Source organism: Sinohyriopsis cumingii, chromosome 7 (assembly GCF_028554795.1).
Source record: "Sinohyriopsis cumingii isolate HCF-2022 chromosome 7, ASM2855479v2, whole genome shotgun sequence".
Lineage (NCBI taxonomy): Eukaryota > Metazoa > Mollusca > Bivalvia > Unionida > Unionidae > Sinohyriopsis > Sinohyriopsis cumingii.
Genome location: NC_142967.1, coordinates 52,198,451 through 52,223,517, shown reverse-complemented (window position 1 = coordinate 52,223,517; position 25,067 = coordinate 52,198,451). Strand labels below are relative to the sequence as shown.

Below are 25,067 nucleotides of genomic sequence, written 5' to 3'. Positions count from 1 at the left end.
ATTCTAGTGTTACTCTGGATTCAGATTCACTATTTTTTTAAAGTGACATTTATTTTGATAATGCCAATGCCCAAACTATATTTTATTTAAAAAATGTATATCAGTAAAATACTTATTTTGTGATTTTCTTGAAGTTATAGTAAAATTTCTGCTCATCCCTGAACAAACCTGAGTGCCAATTCAGGTATTTTAAGTTCACTATAAACTTTGGAACCTGTTTCACCCATAATGAAACACAATTGTGAGACAAATCTTTGCAAGCACATAGTAGACATTTTGCTTGTTTCCTTTGCTACTATTGTTAACATTTGTAAGTATCATAAACCACTGATTAATGTTCGATACTTTAACTTTGAGTATGACAGACCACTGATTAATGTTCAATACTTTAACTACGAGTATGATAAACCACTGATTAATGTTCGATACTTTAACTATGAGTATGATAGACCACTGATTAATGTTCAATACTTTAACTGAGTATGATAGACCACTGATTAATGTTCAATACTTTAACTATGAGTATGATAGACCACTGATTAATGTTCAATACTTTAACTATGAGTATGATAGACCACTGATTAATGTTCAATACTTTAACTACGTGTATGATAAACCACTGATTAATGTTCGATACTTTAACTATGAGTATGATAGACCACTGATTAATGTTCAATACTTTAACTATGAGTATGATAGACCACTGATTAATGTTCAATACTTTAACTACGAGTATGATAAACCACTGATTAATGTTCGATACTTTAACTATGAGTATGATAGACCACTGATTAATGTTCAATACTTTAACTATGAGTACGATAGACCACTGATTAATGTTCAATACTTTAACTATGAGTATGATAGACCACTGATTAATGTTCAATACTTTAACTACGAGTATGATAAACCACTGATTAATGTTCGATACTTTAACTATGAGTATGATAGACCACTGATTAATGTTCAATACTTTAACTATGAGTATGATAGACCACTGATTAATGTTCAATACTTTAACTGAGTATGATAGACCACTGATTAATGTTCAATACTTTAACTGAGTATGATAGACCACTGATTAATGTTCAATACTTTAACTATGAGTATGATAGACCACTGATTAATGTTCAATACTTTAACTATGAGTATGATAGACCACTGATTAATGTTCAATACTTTAACTATGAGTATGATAGACCACTGATTAATGTTCAATACTTTAACTATGAGTATGATAGACCACTGATTAATGTTCAATACTTTAACTATGAGTATGATAGACCACTGATTAATGTTCAATACTTTAACTATGAGTATGATAAACCACTGATTAATGTTCGAAACTTTAACTATGTTAAAGATACTCTCAGCATTCTCAGTTTTCCATTAGCCAACTGAAAAGAGTTGACTTAACACACTACTGTGACTGCTAGGTTTCAGGCGGGCAGGATCTGAATACCCATAAACTCTTCATTCAATCCCCTTTCCTTGATTTGATACCAAAGACTAATTAATATGATAATATGAAGCAGGTCAAAAGGATTTCTGGTTTAATGCCATTTTTCAGCACATGATATGCTGTACATGGTAGCCAATATATTCAATAAAAGAAGAATCAAGGAAGACTCCAGGAAGAACCACCAATCCATTGGATTTGGATTTTTTACGTAGCTTTAACAATTTTTCAGTCATATTGCTATGATGTCTGCAGTGTGACAGTTTATAGTGATGTCTAGCACTGGGGCATCGCCGCAGACATGTAGCATGATGTCCCACCCAGTCACATTATCCTGACACCAGGCCGACCAGTCCTAACACTAACCTCTTAATGCTGAGCGCCAAGCGAGGAAGCAGTTAGTACCATTTTTTGGTATGACTCGGCCGGGGATCGATCCCACGACCTCCTGCATTCGAGGTGGACGCTCTAACCACTAGGCCACCCAATCCATTGGAAGCTAATGATAAATTTTCTCAAATACCACCAAAGCTGGAGAAGCCAAGTCTTGAAATCACACTGACAAAGGTAAGATGTGGGAGTGGTTTTATAAAGGCAAGCTCCTAAGACCATCTGGCCACCAGGGGCTCCATAATTCATTGTAACAATGCAACCAACACTTCCTTAAGTTAAAGATCAAAACACAGTTGGTACTTAATTAGGTTCACATGGAAATATTTACAGGCATAACTGTGATGGTTTGTTGATACTTTCATGTCAGAGTACAATAAGGTGAGTCACATTTATGATGATTGCACTGAAACACTGAACTCTTATAAAAACAGTGGAAGCAAAGTGATTTATCAATATGGATATCTTCAGACAATGGCCATAATATTTTACAAGTTCCATGGCAACTCATCACAAATTATGGGACTAGCTGTGTTAATAAAATTGTGTGCCACATGGAACAAAAGACATACACAAGGATTCCTGTATCCCACTATGGGATGGGGTATCCAATGAAACAAAAAGAGAACATGAGGAGGAAATGAAGAGATACCAATAAAATACACTTACAAAAGCATATGAATGCATTCTTGAGCAACCTAAGACACTCCCTGGACTTGTTTAGTGATGAATGCATTTTGGCCAGAGCATAAAATGTTATTGCAGCTTTGCGGATAAGCTTGGCTTTGAAGGAATCATGCCAATTGCTTGACCTTGAGGATTCATCTGTGCACATCTGTACTACTTCCTTACACTCTGCAATGTATAAATCCTCTGGCTCTGAGGAGACTGAATGTTTCTTCTGAAGAGGTTCATAATGAAGAGGTATTGCCTCATCCCTATTACATCTGGCCTGTTCTTCAATGATGTGAGATTCCATTCGTTTCTTCTTTGCATTATGAAGTTCAAAGCAAACCAGACCCTGCAAATTGACCCCAAAATTTGTAGTTTATTAATTTGGAAGCCGCAGATTCTAAACATTATTTATTACAGTCACATCTTTCACAGCACATCGTCACATTTAAGTTCCCACTTCATAAATACACAAGAGTCATTCAAAGAGATATGTGCTAGTAGCCAAAATGAATTTGAGAAAAGGCCATTTCTTCATATTAACTGCTGGGTGTTGAAACCATCTCTGATAATGATATTCTTCAGCAATTACAAGATTTTCACATTTGCTGCTGTGATATATCAGAGTGACACTATTTTCACCTGGGACCAACAAGACACAAGATAAGAAGTCTTCTAGTGAAAAACCCATGTTGAAAAGGTTTTCTGCTTTGAAGAAGTAACAATAACATGATTTTCAAGATGGCTGCCATGGCGGCTATACTAGATACCAGAATGGCACCATTTCCATTAAGGACCAACTAGACAACATAACGCCTTTTTTTTGTGAAAGCACAATAATGTTATGTCAAGGTATGCAGGAGAAGCACCAATAAGATTTTCAAGCTGGCCATTGTCATGACAATATTCAAATTGGTACTATTTTCATTTATGACCAAACCAGATATTGTACAAAATCTTTAAGTGAAAACACCATGCAGTAATACAATTCATCCTGTAGTTATGTCAAATTTTTAGATGGCCATTGTGGTGGCCATACTCGATGTCTGAGCAGCACCATTTTCATTTTTAGAAACAGACATCACAAGAAGTCATTTAGTGTATACCCTGTCTAACATTGAGAGGGAGTAAATAACATGATCATTAAGATGGCCACTGTGGTGGACATACATGAAGGATAATTGGAACCATTTTCATTTAGGACCAACAAGATATTATTAGAAGTTTTCTTATGAAAACCCCAATGAAAATATTATTTACTGATCAGAGGGAGTAGAAAAATAAGGAGATTTTTTTTATATGACTGCTGTTATATGCCATATTTGACTTCAGATTGCCACCATTTTCATTATGGGATCAACTTGACGTCACAACAAAGTCTTTCAATAAAAACCCTATGCTGATATGAGCATTCATTTAGAAAGAGTAACAATAACAAGATTTTCAATATGGCCTCTAATGTGGCCATATTGGGCATCATAACGTCTTTCAATGAAGACCCCATTCTGATATGACCATCCATTCAGGAGTAGTAGTGATAACACGATTTTCAAGATAACCACAATGGCAGTCATACTGGACGTCCGAGCAGCACCATCTTCATTTATGTTGACCTATACCATGGAATTAACACGTCCATAACTCATCATGGTAATACTCCAGACAGTTTCAGAGAAGCTATAACAAACTTATTCAAATGGATGGACCGATGACAGATGGCAGCTTTCATATTACAGACAAATGACCATCCCATTTGCTCTTCTGTTCTATGACTTACACAGCAAAAACTATTGTTATATGAAGTATTTACTTAAATAATATACAAGAATTTTAAGCAGTTTCCAAGTTCAGATCAAAAACATGAGTTGCGAGTGGGACACAGAATAACAAAAGCATCAATCAAGGACAAAGAGCATGCTGGCAGGCACATTCTACATTACTTAACCATACTGCACTTGATAGTACATAAGACAAGGAAAGGAAAACAAAACTGTGACACAGATACTAGTTTGTCATCATCATGACATCGGAGTTGGAGGGAGTGGTTTATTTGCAGATATTACATTTACAGTCTTTACCACTCCAGGATCAAGTTAATTATCTAAACCAATTAAAAATTTGATTGTTCTCTGTTAAGGTGATTAGGTAGCTCAGTCCACAGAATGCCAGCTCCATATCTAAAGGATTTCTCGCCATATGTTGCGGTTTTGATTCTTAAGAAATATAAATTATATGAAATCTAACATTGTATTTATTGTGTTTCAAATATATGAAATCATTGGAGGATCGCACAAGTTCATAACTTTTAGTCTCTACAGCCAAAGCCTTAAGTCAACGAGTCTTCAGGATTGTCATTTTTTGTCTTAAGTAAAACAAATTATAACTGCTTGTGTAATCAACACACAGAAATCTCTAAGCATGCTCTTGTACTTAGTTTTGCAGTGTTCATGTCACCACAGAAATGCCAGGCTAAGGGACAGAAGTTAGAATTGTCAGTTTGTTCAGTCTAGCTACCTTCTGACCAATACATTTCAAGACAGATAGTTGCCATGAAGCTTTCCAACAAAGATTTTGCTATAGTCAATGACGATTTCTAGCAGTTTACCGATTTCTTCACAGTTTATGTCAGCACCAGCACAGCTTTTGTTAAGTACAGGCTTCATACTGAATGTTTTTTTAAACCCACAATTAGTACCTCAACCATTTCATAGTTGGCTTTTTTATTTTTTACCCACATCTAGTACCTGAACCATTTAATAGTTGGTTGGCATTTTATGTGCATCAGTCAATCAGAATGTTGGATTATGTTACAAATGTGTCCAAGTCTGAATGGACAATGTTTTAACATTGGCATAGTTATACAATGAGCCACATTTAATAAAATAAAAAATATCATTGATAAAGACATTAAAGGATAATTATTGACCTCTGTGGAATCGCTTTTTGAATTTTAGTCCAACTATATAAGACAACATGCATCTGAATTTGCTGCTTACAATTTGACAGAGATATCAACAAGAGCCTACTGCCATCTGACAGATTATAAGCCAGTAGCTTGATGAAAGAGACAATCAAAAGCCTTGGATAAATCAATCAGAACTGCAGCTGTATATCTGAGCATTCTTTAAGTCTTCAAATAAATGTAACAAAATAGATTGGCATCCTGAACCTTTACCAAAATGAACCCAAACACTTGCTAAAACTGTTCTCAAAAAAAGTTGCTAACTGGGTCTCATTTGATTTCTCAAACAGTTTCAATATCATAGGTTGAATGCTGGCAAGGCTATAGTTACTTTTATCAGAGGAACTTTCTTTTTGAAAATCAGAGCTACTTTGAAATTTCTTCTGATGATCATGTAAAATATTAGACTGCAAAATTTTGACAATTAGGTTTGTAACACAGCCAACAAGGACAGATCCCCCTGCTTTTAACATTTAACAGGAATTTGACCTCCAATAAATTTAATAAAAAAAAGTAAACTTCTTATCATTGTATAAACTACTTCGTGGCTAAATCCATAACAGTCTTAATAATCTGATGAATTAAAGAAACTTCCTTTAAATGGTCAAGAGAAACATACTTTCTGATGTCTAATGCCAAATTACATAAAAATTATGGAAGATTTCACATATTTCTCTGGTAAGGGTTACAATTTTTTGAAGATTGGAATACACCTCTGAGCTCCCTTTAGATAAAAGTTGTATCTGGGAGGACTGGATTTGTGAGACAGAAGTAATTTTCCTGAGGTATTATGATTGGGTAACATATTTAAAGAAGAAATATAATAATAACATAAGTTACTGTGTGGAAATGAATGTGTGTGGGTCCAACAATTGGGTGGGTGGGTGTGTGATTTGGACTTTTAATGTAGTTTTAACAAGTTTTCAGTCATATTACTAAGATTTCTGCAATGTGGCAGTTTATAGTGATGTCTAGCTCTGAGGCACCATGCTGCCAACATGTGGCATTGTGTCCCACCCAGTCACATTCTCCTGACACTAGGATAACCAGTCCTAACACTGACCTCTTATTGAGGAGTGCAAAGCAAGGCAGCTGCTAGCACCATTTTTATAATGTCAATGGTATGACTTGGCTGTGGTCAAACCCATGACCTCCCGCATCCATGGCAGATGATCTAACCACTTAGGCCTCCAGAGCAGTCACTTTACTAAATGATAATGTAGCAATCTAATAAAAATAATTATGCAAGTTATTGTGTGTCAGTATGAAAATTGTAGGCCACATCTCTGCTAAATCTGATAGCTGACCTCAGTTAAGGTTTCAACAATAGCATGTGCCATACCAAATTTGTTCAAAATCTAACAATAACTGAGGACCTTCTTGTGTGGAAATGAAACAGGACAGAGAGATAAAAGGACAGGACATTGGATGGAAAATTGGACAAAAATTCTGTCATGAAAGTCTGAACATTCAGAGTTTGCAACAATATTATGCTTTCAATACCTTGTGTATGTATGTGAGAGACTCACGACATCTTTCCTCAATATTTGATGTAATTGGTCTGATAGTGGACATCTGATGATAGTGATCCTGGTGATAGTTGTGACAAAGATTATCTACCCCTACCTCTGTTGTTGGGCCAGGGTCAGATTGATTTTCTTCCTGAAAAAGAAAATGGATATAAATCAAGCTCAAAGATCTTATGCAATGTTAGAAATGAAATAATGGACCTAAATGCAGACATGCAAGAGATGCCAAAAATTACAGTTATTGTAGAGGTCACATGAGATTATTACCCACCTAAAACTAAACTATCCCATGGAGTTATCTCAAAATGAGCACAATAAATTTTAATTAACTAAACTATTTCTACCTAAAGCATGTTCTTTATTAAACCATCTAGCACTTTACTAAATATGAAACCAAGTTTTTGAATAAAACATGTTTCTTTAAACATATTTACATGATCATAATACATTAAGAGTACACCCACTACTGCAAATCCAGAAAATCTTTCTTCTTCTAACAAACTGCTTATATAATAACAAGTTAAGAGGGGGGGAGGGAGTTACATGACTTTTACCTGCTGTATAGTAGCTTCATGACATGTCAGATACGGTCTAGGGTTAGCACAGGGTCAGTACAAGGACACAGTTTGGAGAAAAAGTTTTCTCCCACAAATCCAGCGGAAAATGAGTAAAAGGTCTTTTTGAAGCCGGGAAATTAACCTCTTATGCAGCTGCTATGGGTTCCACAAAGTCAAACTAAGCCCTCTGTGGTTAAACAGTTTCTAAGATATCAGCAAGATAATGTCTCTGACCTTCATCTCAAGTCCTATGTGACATCAGTCAGGAAACAGATGTGATCGAATGCTATGTTAATGGAGACTGATCACACCTCATAAACCTATAAACACCACTCTCTCGATAACTCACACATGGATAACAGCAAAGTTGCTTATAATGTACTTCAGGCATGGCTCCCATTTTTAACATAAAAAATACCACAAAATTTCACCCCTATTTGGTGAACATGAAGAAAATCAAAAATAGTCAAGGAAAACTTCTATATATCACAATTTTTATTATCATAAATAGTGGCTAGTACCCGATTATTTAAATCAACATCATGAAATTTTTAACTTTTATTAAGAAGTCACATATTTTGTTACATTTTATTCTTAGAACAATGTAATTAAGAAATAAAAATGTCATTACTGGTGGAAACACTTTAATAAAAAAATATCAAATAAGTTTTGGCAAGTGAAATTTTTGTTCTAAATATATCTTTTAATTTGGTTCCAGTGCAATCATCATAAATGCAATATACCCTCCTGCATTTCAACATGAAAAATGTCAATTTAATGTCACAGCCATCAGATCATTTCTGTGAGAATGTAATTAAGTGCAAGCTGTGCTCTGATATCTGACTTCGCTATCTGATGTATTGTTACACTCAATTAAAGCAGATGTGCCTTGTAATGTCATGTCAATTATGTCGTTTGCATTAAATGAAATGAAGGGAATGGAAATAAAAGAAGTTAAAAGGCACACAAATTCTACCTGCATAAAGCTAGTGGTCATTGTCAAGACTCCAGTCAACTCCTTTCAACTGAACAATCAAACATTAACATAAATATTATTATGTAAGTAATATAATTAACTACCTTAAATTAGCCAACTAATTCACAAATGTGATCAAAGATAACAAAGTAACCAAGCAAAATATGTACCTGATAAATAAAAAACTTTGTTTCAAAGATGTCTCCTTATGGAGAAGTGAGTTCTTGAGTTTGTAGCGAACTAAAATTCCTGAATTGGCACACAAGAGATTTCCTCAAGGATGAGAAGTTTCACTATTATTTGCAATGAAATTGAGACATCAATATCTTAATAATAGAACAATAAACAAAATAGTGTTCAATGCTAACAGTTGTTTGCAAAATAAATGTCCATAGCTTTTAAACAAAGGAATTTGTTTTGTGGTGAGTAAACACAAGAAAAAAGCAGTGATATCCTACACACAGTTTTTTGCATACATGTGATGGTTGTCAAAACTTCCTGGATTAATGTTTTTAATGATCTTTTAGAGGTTAGGTATCTTCAAAAAGAGGTAATTTATATATAAAAAAGTGATGTTGTGATGTGATGTGATTTTGATTTTTAACGTAACTTTAACAATTTTTCAGTCATATCGCTACAATGTCTGCAATGTGGCAGTTTATAGTGATATCTAGCACTGGGGCATCATGCCGCAGACATGTAGCATGATGTCCCACCCAGTCACATTATCCTGACACCAGGCCGACCAGTCCTAACACTAACCTCTTAATGCTGAACGCCAAGCGAGGCAGCTGTTAGTACCATTTTTTAAGTCTCTGGTATGACTCGGCCAGGGATCGAACCCACGACCTCCCGCATCCAAGGCGGACGCTCTAACCACTAGGCCACCGAAGAGGTTATAAAAAAGTGAACAACTTTATTAGAAAAAACTCTTTGTTGATATTTGTTCCAAATGCAAACATAAAACGAGTATTCAGTTATTAAACTGAACTGTTCACCCCACCCACCCCACCTCCCTTGGGTTTTCTTGATACCCAGTGAGGAAGGCATCCACTTAATTTTTCTGAGGTCCTACATTAACTCAGGCACTTGCTTACACTGTGGTCTATGTTTTTGGGCCCTGATGTGCACAAGATATTGAGAGAGAGGCGAATGAAAGAAATTAAATGGTCTTCAGTTATTTCCTTGTTGGCTAAGCAGATAGCCCCAGCGGTCCATATGAGTGGAAATATACTCCCTTCTTTATCTGAGCCTTAACACAAATAAAGAATTCCCCCTTCTAAGTGGTTCAGTTCACTAAAGTACCCCAATGTGTTCCTATAGATACCCATAAAAAAGAAGCTAAAGAAGACAGTGGTTTCAAGTCAAATGGCTGGTTCTCAAATCAGCAGGAGCTACATCTTAGTAATGAAAAACTTCATCACAGAACTCCTGACAAGACAAAGATCTCAGTGAGTCTGCTGCAGTAGTCAGGAAGCAGGTCTTGCTCAAAAGAAGAGTCTGAGTCTCTCAACTGTGGTCTTAAGCCACATCAGAATCCATGGCAGAATGCATTCAGACAAAGTACCAAGGACAAGTTCAAACTGGTCAGATGGATGGAGAGTTTGTTTGGCTTTTATTCTCCTTTCCATGATAATGCCAAAGCTGGTTGTGTGAACATGGTTTTGACTCAGGCTCTGTTGGAATAAAGTTACCTTCTGACATTCACTGTATCACCAATGGTCCATGACAAGCACTAATGATCCAGGAATAAGGAATCAGCATAACGGCCCTGGCTGGTATACGAGGAAGCTGTGCAAGAGCTAACTTGGTCTGGATCCATCTGACATCTGTACCTAAGTCTGGTACTGAAGATCAAGGGAATGATCACCTTTAAGTTAGTCTTTAGGAGGTGACTGAAAACCAAACATAGTTAAGGTGTGCCACCATACCATGTTGGTAATGGATGGGTGCTAGGTACTTTTGTGTTTTGATGATGCAAATGAGTATGCCAGGAATATCTATCATTGCATCCAAACCAAGAAGCTGAATGTGTATATCAAGGCTGTGACAAAGTGTAGTCAGAGTTGGTGTGTTCTGCAGTTGGTTTGATTCTGGTATGAAAGACCTGTGCTGGATATTTGGAAAGATCAATGTAACCAGTACCTTTTTTAGCATGCGCACCCTGCAACATGTTTTAATTTAACTAAAAAAAACTGATTCTGAAGCTAGGTACATGTGAAGCTGACAGACAATTAGCATACCTGAAAGCTGCTGACACTCTCATCATCATCTGAATCATCTTCTCCTGGACTTGTCATCCAGTCATTCTGCATGGCACTGTCTGGCATGTATAGGTCTGACAACATGTAGCTGGCTGATGCACACACCTTCAAGAAAAGAAAACAAAGGGTACCCAATCTTTTAAAAAATCAAAAGCTGTTTCCATTTCCCATAACAACTTAATTATGACCATGTACTAAAACCTACAGGAAATATCACTTGAAACAACTTGACTCTAATTGCCCTGGCAATGAATAACTTACTTTACTCTAATTGCCTTGGCAATAAATAAGCTACCTGACTCTAATTGCCTTGGCAATAAATAATAATAATAATAATAATAATAATAATAATAATAATAATAATGAGGACTTTGTATAGCGCCTAATCATCAGAATCTCTAAGCGATTTACAACATTAGACAACACCTATAAGATAAAAAACATATAATGATATGATTACAAAAACAAACACCATGAAATTTGAAAACATTAAAAAACATGCTGAGAATATTTAAGGTAGGAAACATTAACCTACTTGACTCTAATTGCCTAGGCAATGAATAACCTACTTGACTCTAATTGCCTAGGCAATGAATAACCTACTTGACTCTAATTGCCTAGGCAATGAATAACCTACTTGACTCTAATTGCCTAAGTTGGTAAAAAATAACCTACTTGTGCTGCTGTCACAAAACATCGTGGGACCCAGGGAAGTCACTTTTAAAATTGGGTATTCACCCATAGATGTAATTTAGAATTTTCTTATCATTTTAATATGAACTTTGCAAAATCAAAATATCCTGGCATATATTTTTTACAAACTGCCATCCCTGGGTACCATGCATGTTTAAATGGAACAGCCCTCAATATGTAACAGAACATAACCACTGGTGTAACCTTATCTTCTCCAAAGGTAGTACATAATTATTTAGTCAAGCATCGAATCTGGACAATCAAGTAGACTGGGCGACGAAAAAGAATTGAGTCCTAATCTTCCTACTTAAATACATATCATAACACTCACCTCTGAATATATTTCCTTGTTCAGGAGAAACAGACAACTCTCCAGCAAGGTGCGAATGGTGGCATCTTTTCTTCTCCCATGACTCTGCCACATATTACGTGCCACACGGAACAGCAACATTCCAATTGGCACAGTAAATGGATTTTCATCTTCTGCACCTTGTGTGTCTGAACACAGTGTTGTCAAATCATATAACTTCACAACATCATCATTGACTCCTGTGGATTGAATAGAAATGGTTCTTATTTAACTTTTGAAAGTCTGAAAATCACTTAATAAGTTTTCTTGCAGTTGGCAATGACAGTGATATTCAAATTGTAGCAATTCATTTTCTTAAATGACAATAACTGTACAAATACTTCATAGACATAAATATCTTTTTCTGGTATAAATTCTAAATTTGCTTATATCAGCATGTCAACCTTGAGTCAACTATATAATGCAAACAGTTTTAAATCTGTTTAGAAGTAAATCACATATAATTTAACAACACTTCTGATCAAACACATTAACATCACAAAAAAAAAAGAAAACAGCAAAAACCCAGCAAGAGTTTCTTGAAGAGGCTGATACTCTATTAGTCCACTGCCCTGAAAAAATGATATCTAGAATTTTTTTTAACTAAAGATTGTTCTTTTTAATTGCAGAATTTTGAAACCGTCTGATGGATATATTAGATGGAAGATCAGCACCATTTTCATTTAAAACCAACTAGACACCATAAAGTCCTTTGCAGAAAAACCGTTGTCAATATTACCATCCATTCTGGAGGAGTAATGGATGGACAAGAAGATTTTGAAGACAGCCACTTTGGTAGGCATACTGGATGGAATATTAGCACTTTTTCTATTTTAGGACCAACTAAATATGATATGAAGTCTTTTGAGAAAACACCATGTCACAACGACAATCCATTCTGAAGGAGTAATGATAAAATTTTCTAGATGGCCATCACGGTGGCTGTACTGGATAATAATAATAATAATAATGAGGACTTTGTATAGCGCCAAATCTTTAGAAGCTCTAAGTGCTTTACAACATTAGACAACACCTATAAGATAAAAAACATATAATGATATGATTACAAAAACAAACACCATGAAATTAGAAAACATTAAAAAAACATGCTGAGAATATTTAAGGTAGGAAACATATTTAGGTCTTTAAGTTTGTTCTTGCAGTTGAAATAAGTGAGTTTTGAGAGCCCTCTTGAATGTGATCACTGTGTCTTTGTGTCTATGTTCAGGGGGCAATTCATTCCACGTTGCTGGGCCCTGGTATGCAAAAGAATGTTGTCCATATGACTTCATTTTTGTAGTGGGAATAATGAGTATACGATTGTCAGAAGAGGAGCATAAGTATCTTGCTGGTGTGTACACATGGGTGAGGTTGGATAGGTATGTTGGACTGGAGTCCATCAGTGAAACATAGCACAGAGAACAAATTTTATTTTTGATTCTGGATCCCCAGTGTAAGGTTCAGAGCAGCAGGGAGGTGTGCTCTGATCGAGGTACTCTAAGTATGATCCAAGCATGTGTGTTTTGAACTTTTGTGAAGTTTCTGAAGCATGTGTGTCTGTGATTATGATTTTTAACATTTTTTATCAACTTGGCAGTTTATAGTGATGTCTAGCACTGGGGCATCATGCCGCAGTCATGTAGCATGATGTTCCACCCAGTCACATTATCCTGACAGCAGCCCGACCAGTGCTAAGACTAACCTCTTAATGCTGAGCGCCTAGAGAGGCAGCTGTTAGTACCATTTTTGTAAGTCTTTGGTATTTTTGTAAGTCTTTGGAATGACTTGGCCAGGGATTGAACCCATGACCTCCCGCTTCTGAGGCAGATGCTCTAACCACTAGGCCACCAGAGTGGTAGTTTCTGAAGTAGATATTGAGATGAACCATACAGAATTGAGTTACAAAAATCCAGTCTTAAAAGTACTAATGAACACACAAGTGTTTTAGTGGCATCAACTGAAAGATATTTGCGAATGGAGCTGATGTGTCTCAGCTCAAGATATGCAGCCTTTCATAGGTTCATGACATGTTAGTGCAACGTGAGAGTACTGTCCAGAGTGACACCTAGGTTTTGTAGTGATTGTGTGAATTTAATGTTGGTGTTACTGATATTTATTGTCTGAGGTAAAGGATGTGACTGAGAAAGTCTGTGTGATCAGAATGGCCTCAGTTTTATCATCATTCATCTGCAGCTTGTTACATGTCATCCATGATTTCACATCAGAAATACACCTCTCTACACCTTGGATGGTAGCATCAACTTCAGTTGGGTGGCTAGATTTGTATATTTGGGTACCATCGGCATACAATTGGTGAGACACTGGATGATGATCTATGACACTTGAGAGCGAATGAGTGTATAGAATGAAGAGAACAGGTCCAAGAATAGACCCCTGTGGAACACCACAATATAGATTAACTGGGTTGGAGTGTATTTCATTTGTAGACACAATTTGTGTCCTGTTGACCAAGTAGGACTTGAACCACAGTAAGGCTGTATCATGAATGCCAAATACATGCTGGAGACAGTGAAGTAATATATCATGGTCTATTGTGTCAAATGCTGCAGACAAATCAAGGAGGGTGAGGACTGTAATCTTTCCACTATCCAAAGCAGAGAGAATGTCATTAACTACTTTTAGAAGAGTAGTTTCAGTACTGGGCAAGGGTATATGCAGATTGTACATTGCTAAAAAGACTGTTTGAATTTAGATGAGATACAAGCTAGGATAGAACCTTTTCTAAGATTTTTTATATGAATGGGAGATTAGAAACTGGACAGTAGTTCTTTAAATCGTTATGGTCGAGAGTTGTTTTCTTCAGCAGAGGCTTTACAATGGCAGTTTTGAAAAATGATGGAAATTCCCCTGATGAGAGTGGTATTAATAACATCAGTTAGAGAAGGCAATACTGGATCTAATCACTCAAGTAGCAGTGATGTTGGAATTGGATCAAGTTCACATGACTTTGGTGCACTCTTCATCAGGATTGTACATACGAAATCCATAGAGACAGGTTCAAATGCTGCTAATGGTTGCCGCTCAAATTCTGTATCCTAACTGTATGGTGACGACAAGTCAATTGAAGTTGTGTTGTCAAGCTTATTTCTAATGGTTTGTACCTTGTCATGGAAGAAATTTGCAAAAAGGTCTGGAAGGTCGACTGGAGAGAAGGTAGTTGGAAGTTGTGTACATTTGTTCCTTGACATCAGCTTGTTAGTAATCTCGAAGAGCTTTTTGCAGCTGGAACATTCACAACAGTTTTAGAGGAGTAGTGATCACGATCTTCATCTGGCAAGCACTGGATGCCAGAAGCCAGTCTAAAGGCCATCACTGAAGTTCATCTGGTCCGAACCACCAGAGCTAACATGGAACTAAAGTTTTAATGTCTGATAAGATTTTCCAGAATTCAAGACCATTTCTTCTTGTTAACTTGTTCTTGAGTAATAAGGTTTTCAAAATAGCAACTGTGGTCGCCATAATGGATGTAAAATTTTCATTTACAACAAGCTAGACACCTTTATAAAACGTCTGATGAAAACCCCCATTTGATATATAACTATCATTGCAGGAGAATCAGTGACAAGATTTTCAATATATTTGCAGAAGGTTTATTTGTTTTCTTAGCATTTTATATACATTTTTAATCTGTGAATAAGGATTTTACTCTATTGGGAAAGCTGGCATTCTACCAAATGACTTTGTATGCAGTCATTGGTAGTTTTCCATTTTGACGAGCATGATCTCAAATGCCGCCATGGTAATTTTATCTTTGATGGTTACCATGTATACAGCTTGGCAAATCTTTGCTGAGACTACCTTAGGTGTCTATAATAATTTACGAATTGACAGATTGGTAAAATATTTTTGGGCTCCATCTGTCCATCACGATACTGATATGTCTCCAAGAACAATTCTTGTGCAAATAAAATGTAGTTCTTCACAATTTCATTTTGAAGATATTGTTCCACTTTTATTATTATTTCATGTTGGTATACTTGAGGGTCCAGACTGGCAATATTCAAGACCAACCAGATTTCACAATGAAGTTTCTGGTGCATACAAGCAATAAAAAGATATCAAGATGGCAGCCATGGTGACCAAACAGGATGTCATATAGGCAACACATTGTCATTTAGTACCAACCAGACACAATAAGAAATCTTCTGGTGAAAACCCAAATTAGATACAACTTTCTATATACTGGGAGTAGCAATAAGATATTCAAGATAGACCCTGCGATAGCTATACTGGATATTTGATTGTCAAACTTTTTTTTTCTAGACCAGCTGTTCCCCATATAAAGTTGTCTGGTGAAAACCCCATGACCTTCCAATCAGTAGTAGCAATAACAAGATTTTCAAGATGACTGCTGTGGCAGCTAGTGAAAATGTGAAAAGCTCATGCTAATAAGATTTTCTGTTAAGAAGAAGCAGCAATAGTTGGAGTTTCAAAATGACTGATGTGACAGCCATAATATTGTTAGATCAATGCCATTTTCATTTAGGACAAACTATACACCATAAAAAGTCTTTTAATGAAAAGCCCATGTTGATATGGCCATCCATGTGGGAGAAATATCAAATAAAAATATTTTCAAGATGGTTGCTGTGTGAGCCATATTGGATGGCTGAGAAGCACCAATGTTATTTAGGACCAACTTTGGATAAACATGTACATGAAGTATCAAGGAATTATCAAGGTAGTTATGGAGTCTTCAGGTCTATGACCAGCAGAACTGACAAGAGATTAATTTCTCAGATGATTTACTGATTAACATGATGTTGTTGTTGTTATAGGGTTTAATGCCATTTATCAGCACATGATAGGCCATATATGGCGGCCAGTATTAATGGTGGAGGAAGAACCCGGGAAAACCCCGAAAAGAACCACTGACCCACGAGAAGCTACTGGCAAGCTTTCTCACATATCCACATTGTCTGAGCTCGAGACTCGAACCCATGCAGACAGAGCTGATTAACATGAAGAAGAAAAATAAAATTTACAATGTGCATATACTTTAACGCTACTAACAAGGTAAGCATCACAAAAACTTTACTCACCATCACAACTGGTGTTGTGCTTATCATAATGATATATTTAATTCCATAAATGTGTACAGCCTGATGGGTAGAAAATTAAAATGTAGAAAACGAACATTTGTCCTTAAGTACATCAAATATATGGTATCAGATCAGTATCTCCATTTATTTTGTCATTCTATCATCTGTTCTTTCTGTTTGTTACTTTCATAACTTACTGTATTGGTTGTTGGTCTTTAATATTTGTGTTGCATCAACCTTCAACTTACTGATCTGGTGCCATAAACCCATGACTTTCCCCTTCTTTCTGGCAACTAACCTTTGTAAAGCCAGTAAGTGTGACCTTCTTTCGTTGCATTGGTTTTGAGAAAAGACAGAATATTCTTAGCTATGTCTACCACCACCTGTGGATTAAAGCTGGATTTGGGAAGATTTGGAATGTCTTCAGTCTTGATGACATCATATTTCTGTAATCATTAGAAACATACATATCAGCAGTAAATTAACATGGAAAAAAATATTACAAGCAATTAAAGGTGATCCGGCAATAATCTTTAATAAACACTAAATTTTCAAGCTAAAAGGGAATATTTATTAAATTATGTTTCTCCAAAAATACTTATCAAATCACATTAACATTAGAAAATCACTCTCTTCTACTTCCAAATCCAGCCCTCCCTGAAAGACAAAAAGAAATGTTTTTTCATCGATATATCATATAGATGAAGGGAAAACTCTGACAGGTTAGCTCCCCTGGATTCCACTAGGTGGTCATCCAAAATATACTAGTTTAAGCTTGAGTGAAGCCATGATGCTCACCATTTGCAGGAAAGGTAGGACAGATAAATAGTAATGTGACTGGATAAGTATTTTTGGGCAGCCATCAAATACAATACCTGAATAACACTGACAGTAGGAGAATAGGAAAGAGAAGGAAATGTTTGAGCATCTATTCTTTACCCACATCACCCTGTAGAACCACTATGACAGCTCAACTGAAAGGATGAACTTCTCAACTGAAAGGATGAATGTGCTTAAAGTAAGCACAAACGAAGATCATGCATTTATACAAGTGCAAGTGATTATTGTGGGATCCTGCACCTGACTAATACGTTACATTCAAAAGTTTCTTGGGTGAATCCAGCAAAAGTTCCAAGATCATGCATGGGACTGAGGTTGAGCTGTCATGCATGGAGCATGGTAACTGTCTTGGCAGCTATCAGTGTCCCAAAAAGAATGTTTTTTCTTTCCCAGCCATGCCATGCAAATAAAAAACTGGAGAAAAAAGACTAACCATGTCAGCCAACTGACTCCACTATGTCTCATATTTAGACATTACGACTGGAGTCCAGGTCTGTGGAAATCACTTGTATTTCATGAGCCAACATATTCATGAACTGCATATGATCTTGTCAGAATCCTGAGTGTGCTGATCTAAAAATCCCCTTTAAGCAAGTGACCAGTGTTCATGTGGGTTGTCCTGCTTTCCTACTACACCTCTCCCTCGATAACTCACACACAAAAGGGTCCACAAACATAGACCACACTATAAACAAGGCACGAGTTACCAAGGGGCCTCCAAAAATTGGAAAAAATATTGCTCTGATATTGAGAAAACCATATGTGTGGGGGTGAGCAGCGTTAGGGAACTGGGCTGTTTACTGACCATATCCTCATTTTACAATCACGTTGATAATTATTTTTAATGACGCGCTTTTTCTAATGAAGTTGTTCATTATTCTGTTTAAATAACATTTATTTTCAAAATGTCCAACATATGAAAGGTTGTTCCAACTGGTTTCAACAACCATCATGTGTACGCGAAAAAAATCTGTATTATTTCACTGCTTTTTTGTTTTCTTGATGAGTTTGGTTCTCGTATTGGTGATTAATATTATCCTGCCAAATCAGGAGTCCACAGAGCAGGGAACTAGACTGTTGATACACCACCAAAAAAGATTCCTTTTTTTCAAAAACATTCCTTTTTTTCAAAAACATGCGACATTTATTTTGTGAGACAATCGTTTATGTCAAAACTCAATTTTTTTATTGTTCAGTTAGTAAAATACTGATGTTGTGATTTCACTGGAAGTAATAATGAAAACTTCTTATCATCCTTGAGGATATTTCCAAGTGCCAGTTCAAGAATTCTCTGAAACTCGCTTGCCCACAATGGTCTGCATCTGTGAAATCAAGTTCTTTATTTTATGAAGTATTCATTTCGCTTGGCTGCGTTGTTATCTTTGATCACAGTTATGAAAGAGTCGGTTAATTTAAGGCAGTTATGTTACATACACAATAACTTTTATAAGTGTTTGACTGATCAAACGAAGTGAGTTCACCTGACATATGACCAGGGCCACTAGATTTTAAGTTTGTAGGCTTTTCGTGCCTTTTAACTTTTCTTTAATTACACCTCCTTTATTTGATTCAAAAGATATAATTAACATGGTAATACAAAGGAGGCTTGCTTTTAATTCAGTGCAACAATACACCAAATACTTCCGGAAGTCAGTTATCAAAACACAGTCGGCACTTAATTAGGTTCTCAGAGAAATGCTCACGGACATAGCTTTTACGGTAGACTGATGCATTTTACATTTAATTACAAGAAGACACATTGCATTTATGACGATTACACTTAAAAGGAACTAAAATACAGAACTAGAACACAAATTTCAATTGTTAAAATAATTATTTAATTTGTATTTGTTTATTAAAGTACTGCATCCACTCAGCATAAGTGACATTTTCATTGATCAAAATTTCCTTACATATCATTAATTGCAGAATGTCGTTTGGAAAGAAAATCTAAAAATATTTTATGACCTATTAATAAATTTGATATTTCAAAGTGATGATTAAAATTTCCAGGTCCTATCTACTGTTTTCAACGATAAAACGAGAGATACATCAAAGTTTCTGTTACCAATTTTGATCGTGATTTTCAGGGCGCAAGTTATCGAGGGAGTGGTGTATAACTTGTAGGAAGTGCCATTTACAGCCACTGTGGACATTTCCATACACCTCAGATAGCATCTGAAGTGCACACCAGGTCCTGCAGCTTCACCCATCTTGATGGGTCAGTCAAGGAGAAAGGGGATATTTATAGGTTGCCAATCAAATGTAACCGCTTTTAGAAACAATATAATGTCATGCCATTAATACAACTAAACTGACAATGGAACTGCATGTAGTTTGAATCTATGGCCAGTGCATGCAGCTCTCACCTTGCTAGCTGAAGCTAGTACTATCAGGTAGCAAGTCTGCTATGATAACTGTTCAACAAGGTGGAAGACAAAAGCTCAAACTCAGAAAAGTTAAACCACATCAAGACCCAAGAGAGGTTCCATTTGTGAACAAGGTGAATAAGCATGGCCTAGAAGTTAAAATTGGACAATTCGGAAAGATGCTTGTTACAGTCATCATCATCTCTCCATCTGAATGTATCTGAGATCATATAATGGTATTCCTTTGATATGAGATAAAGGTAAGCTTCTTGTCTTCAAAGGTAGTCAATTTATGGAAAGTGGGTGATGTGACATCATCAACATGACACCAGTCACTCAAAACATGACTATATGCCTTCAAAGTGGAAGGGTCCCCATCAGTCACAATCCCCTCACTTCAAAGTGGAAGGCTCCCCATCAGTCATAATCCCCTCCACAATCAAAGTGCAGAGCTCCTTGACATGCAGGGCATCCCTGACAAGAGTCAGGCATAAAGGAGTAGTTCCTCTGAACATGGATGGAATAATGATAACCAAGACCAGCTAAACAGCATGGAGGTCAATATGTTATGCTATCGGGGGGGGGGGGGGGGGCAGGGTTTTAAGATATTTCCACCACTAGATCATGCAGATACTAATTTTGAAACATAACAGAAGTATGCTTAATTGGTCCCTACTATCTGGTAACTGAAGTGAGGATATCTGCATGATAGGTATATGGAAATATGCATCAGACTGGTTGAGACTGATCAAATATTCAATGCACTGTAGAGACAGATAGATGGACCTTTGCATCTCCCTCATGAACTTTGTTGCAGGAATAAACTGATCGAGTCTGCTAAGGTCTAAGACTGGTGTCAATTTTCCATTGGTTTTCACTACCTGAAAAAGTCTGGGAGTGCAGTTGTCAGATTACCTCTACTGCCTGCTTTATTAGTAACACATCCGCCTTTGTGGGACTTCTTAGAATCACATCATTAAGGGGATGATGAAAATGGAGGAGATGGATAAACAATATCTGGTGCCCCCAAAAATCGATTTGGAAAGCCCAAATATCTGTCAGAAACAGACTGATATAAGTCTGGTAGAACAAAATGAATCTGGCACCAACAGGAGGGTCAACAGCTGGGAGAAGTTAAAGTGAGTAATTAGTGGTTGGCAAGAGGCTTGGAGGAGGAAAAACCTTGTTTTTTCTCCCCTCTCATAGACTGCTAACAGACGTTATGGGCAAATGGATGTCTTTAACTTGCCTGGCCATGAAAAAGTTGCCACTGTTGCTGAGAATTACCCCTGCTGTCATTCTGTCCATGATCATCCCATGTCTGGTATGCTCCTTAGTGAGGTCATGCAGAGGCATGGGCTTGCATTGTGAGTTTAAGGGACAACTCATGTGCAACCTGCTTTCTCACGCCTTCAACTGAAACCCCAAAACAGAAGGAAGGAACCAAAGGGTAGAGAACATAGGGTCAATGCACAATGGAGTTTATGAGAATACTGTTGGAGTGCATCTCTTCTTATCAAATCAAGGTTACAAGAGGTCCTTATGGTGTCTGCCATCATGTGGTAAGCAACCAACTTACTACCTTGTCAACATGACATATCAATTTCCAGGTTTGTTACCAATAACTTCCAGCCTTCTCAGTCAGGCAAAAGATTTCAAGAGACATAACCAGGTTGAGTAGAGAGAAAGCTGACATGATATTCCTTAAGACACTTGCCTGTTCACTTAATAACATAGTAAAGCAAACATGTTGACAACAGTAAATTCCTTGTCTAGGCTTGATAAACAGCAGTATGTGATTTGTACCGGGGTAGTGAGATAGTTGCAGACAACTCACTCGAATTATCATGGTCACAAATAATCTGTGTGATGCAAGGTAATTTCTGCAGTGTTTACAATTCTGATAAAAGTCTTAAGTACAGGTGTTCTTCATCTTCATCCACCCAGGCTTTTATATTTTATGCAGTAGTGACTGCTGATGGAGGACGGCATTTAAAAGTGGAAAAATTATGTGTATCTTTTTGATTGCCTCGTTAAAAAGAACTTAGTTCTTTCATGGTTTGAGCAGAATGTTCAGGCAAATCCATATCAAACATACCCCTCAATGACCATAGGGTTGTTCTTATCCTGTACTCTCAGCACACAGGGCTATACCATTTCATACTGCAGCGAGTCTGTATGTGTCATATGGATTTTTAATGCAGCTTTTAACAATTCTTCAGTCATACTGCTACAATGTCTGCAGTAAGGCAGTTTCTAAAGATGTCTAGCACCAGGACATCATGCCACAGACATGTAGCATCATGTCCCACCCACTCACATTATCCTGACTCCAGGCCAACCAGTCATAATACTAACTTCTTAATGCTGAGTGCCTAGCGAGGCAGATGTTAGTACCATTTTTATAAGTCTTTGGTATGACTCGGCCGGGGTTTGAACCCGCAACCTCCTGCATCTGACGTGGATGCTCTAGCCACTAGGACACCAGAGCGGTCCTCATATTGCAGTGATGATGCTAAATGAGCATGATTTATTAAAAAGGTTCTAGCAGGGCTGGCCGAGTCTAGTCCTGGGCAGAGCATGGTCTGGCTGAAGAATATTGGTCCAGGTTCGACCAAGGCAGTCCTGCTGGCTGCTCTGCAGGTTATTGGACACCATCGCTGTAAGAACTGCTGTATGCTATTGGTGATCATGATACTGTCATCTCTAACTGGCAAGTAGCCTGTCACTTGGCAGTTCCTCTGAAGACAAGATAACTGTAATGTCTTTTTCTGGCTTGGGAGGACAAGATTTGCAAGGTAATTGATATACTCCTAATGCATTATGATTGGTTCAAGTATGCGAAGATGAATGTATTTATACCTCTTATAGAAATATCCATTTTAAAGTAAAAGAATTATGAAAATGAACTGTTCACAATAACATAATCACCTTCGTTACAGCAACTGCTGGCACAGCTGGTAACATCAATAACATACTTCTGTAAGATGTCCATTTAGAATATTTACAAGTATTTGGTACAAATGAAAAATTCATGTACCAGTTCATTCATAACTGATATGTTGTATACCAGCTCAAACATCTACTTTTTTAAGAGTACAAGTTAACTCTTTAAGTTGTCATGACAAGAAAGAAAAGTTACTATTCATTAAAATGGAAACTGTGTATACACAAAATTACAGTTTTGTTTTGTACTGAGTCAACAGAAAGAAGGAGCCTTATATTGTATAGAGGGATACATCAAGGCTATCAGGCTGAGATATATTCATAAGCCATATCAAATGAGTTCTTTCCCCTGGACTTGGAATAAAACACAAATGCAGATTTGTATTTATTACATAGCCCATCTTGTACACTTTCTAAATAATCTTTGCTTTACTGTATGAATGAAATTCAGAATGGAATCAGATTTATTAAAATTTATTATAAAATTTGAGCCATTGAATCTAAAAATATCTAAACCTGGTCATAAAGAAGGCACTTAAGTAGTTCCAATCTGGGTGGGTGATAATGAATACTGACTGAACAGCTGTATGGAATGTCCATTCAAGCAAGTAAGATTAAATGGGCACGTTAAAATCACCTTACCAAATCCATACATCAAAGAAAAGATTAAAAAAAGACAATTAGATCTGTCTGAACACCTAGAAAGTAACATCCTAACAAGCGTACTGAGCACTATGAAATGCATTCTGCACATTAAGAATCTTACCTTGACAAAACCATTCAGATGAAAGCACATGGCCAATTCTGGAACATTGCACATCAAGTTATCAAGCCAATAGTCCAGTCCTGTCAGCACATTGATTGGGGTCCTCATGTCTCTGTGAAGGAAATGATAAATTATTCAGCTGAACAGGAATAACAATAAATGCAGAACCAGCTACAGAGTGCTCTGTCTGCTCTCTTGCTGCATGAGCAAAACAAAGTCACAAAAGGATAAGGAGATGATCCCAGTGCCCTGTATTTGATGGCAGTGAAAAATGTCACTAAAAATAAACAGTTACATTCAGTTTATAACTACATCCCACAGAATCATCCTTAAATCAATGGTATCCATCCATCAGTTTGCTGGACCTCCTCAATTGCTTTTGCTGTTAAAACCAGAATGTATAATGTTGGTAATGATGGAAGAAAAACTGTAAATCTACATAAAATTATAAATCTGAGAATTCAGGTTACAATAAATTTTAAAATTTATGAATGAAACATTTTGCTATTACTGAGGCTTCCATCTGATGGGATGCAACATAAAATATATGTGAAAAATTACTTCATTCTCAGCAATCTTGCCTGAAAAATGGAATAGCAGCTGATGGGTAGATAAGATTTCAAAAGTGAACTCGAGAAATATTAGAATAGTTTTGTAACAGTAAAACACATCTGCAAGAAGCAGGAGTTACCTTAACCTAAGGCTCACATAGTAGCTATCTTTACAAAATATTGGCAAATCTGTACCAATCAACATTCGGATATCTTCAAATGTCCACAGAACCTCTCGTGGGGGAGTGTTTCTATCCAGCTGCTGCAAAAGAAACAAACTTAAGGTCTGACGTAAAAATTCAAATTGGTCAGAAAATATTCCACATAGCAAAACAGTGAAAACAAGAGGAATCTGCTCATGAAAATATTATCCTGCCTTTCCTACACTGCACCCCTAGCCAATGATTAAAATTGTGTGGGGACAGTAATCTGTCCATATGCATATCTTCTTCTGATGACCATATTATTCACCAAGTATTACAATAATCAACAAAAGTAGTTACATTCCGAAAAGTCAGTCATACACTGTACCTAGGTGTAGGTAAAAAAAAAAAAAAGACAATACCTTGGAAGCACTAAGATTTGAGTATGTGCATCTTCAAAAAATGATGACCATATGATCAAAAGAAAAAATATTAACTCAAGTAAAAAAATGCTGGCACAAAGACATTTATCAACATG

At 36.5% G+C, this 25,067-nt stretch overlaps 1 protein-coding gene across 3 annotated transcripts in view; it reads right to left on the bottom strand.

Annotated features, from left to right (window-relative positions):
• LOC149795250 (erythroid differentiation-related factor 1-like) overlaps positions 1-25,067 on the bottom strand; it is a 91,464-nt gene that overhangs the window by 43,099 nt on the left and 23,298 nt on the right. For all 3 annotated transcript variants that reach the window (XM_089964974.1, XM_089964976.1, XM_089964975.1), the window contains 7 exons: positions 24,527-24,648; positions 23,836-23,947; positions 17,213-17,360; positions 11,834-12,051; positions 10,789-10,914; positions 6,987-7,145; positions 2,519-2,870 (listed from right to left, as the gene is read on the bottom strand). In XM_089964974.1, the coding sequence (XP_089821100.1) occupies positions 2,519-2,870; positions 6,987-7,145; positions 10,789-10,914; positions 11,834-12,051; positions 17,213-17,360; positions 23,836-23,947; positions 24,527-24,648 (1,237 nt within the window). The remainder of the gene's footprint in view (positions 1-2,518; positions 2,871-6,986; positions 7,146-10,788; positions 10,915-11,833; positions 12,052-17,212; positions 17,361-23,835; positions 23,948-24,526; positions 24,649-25,067) is intronic.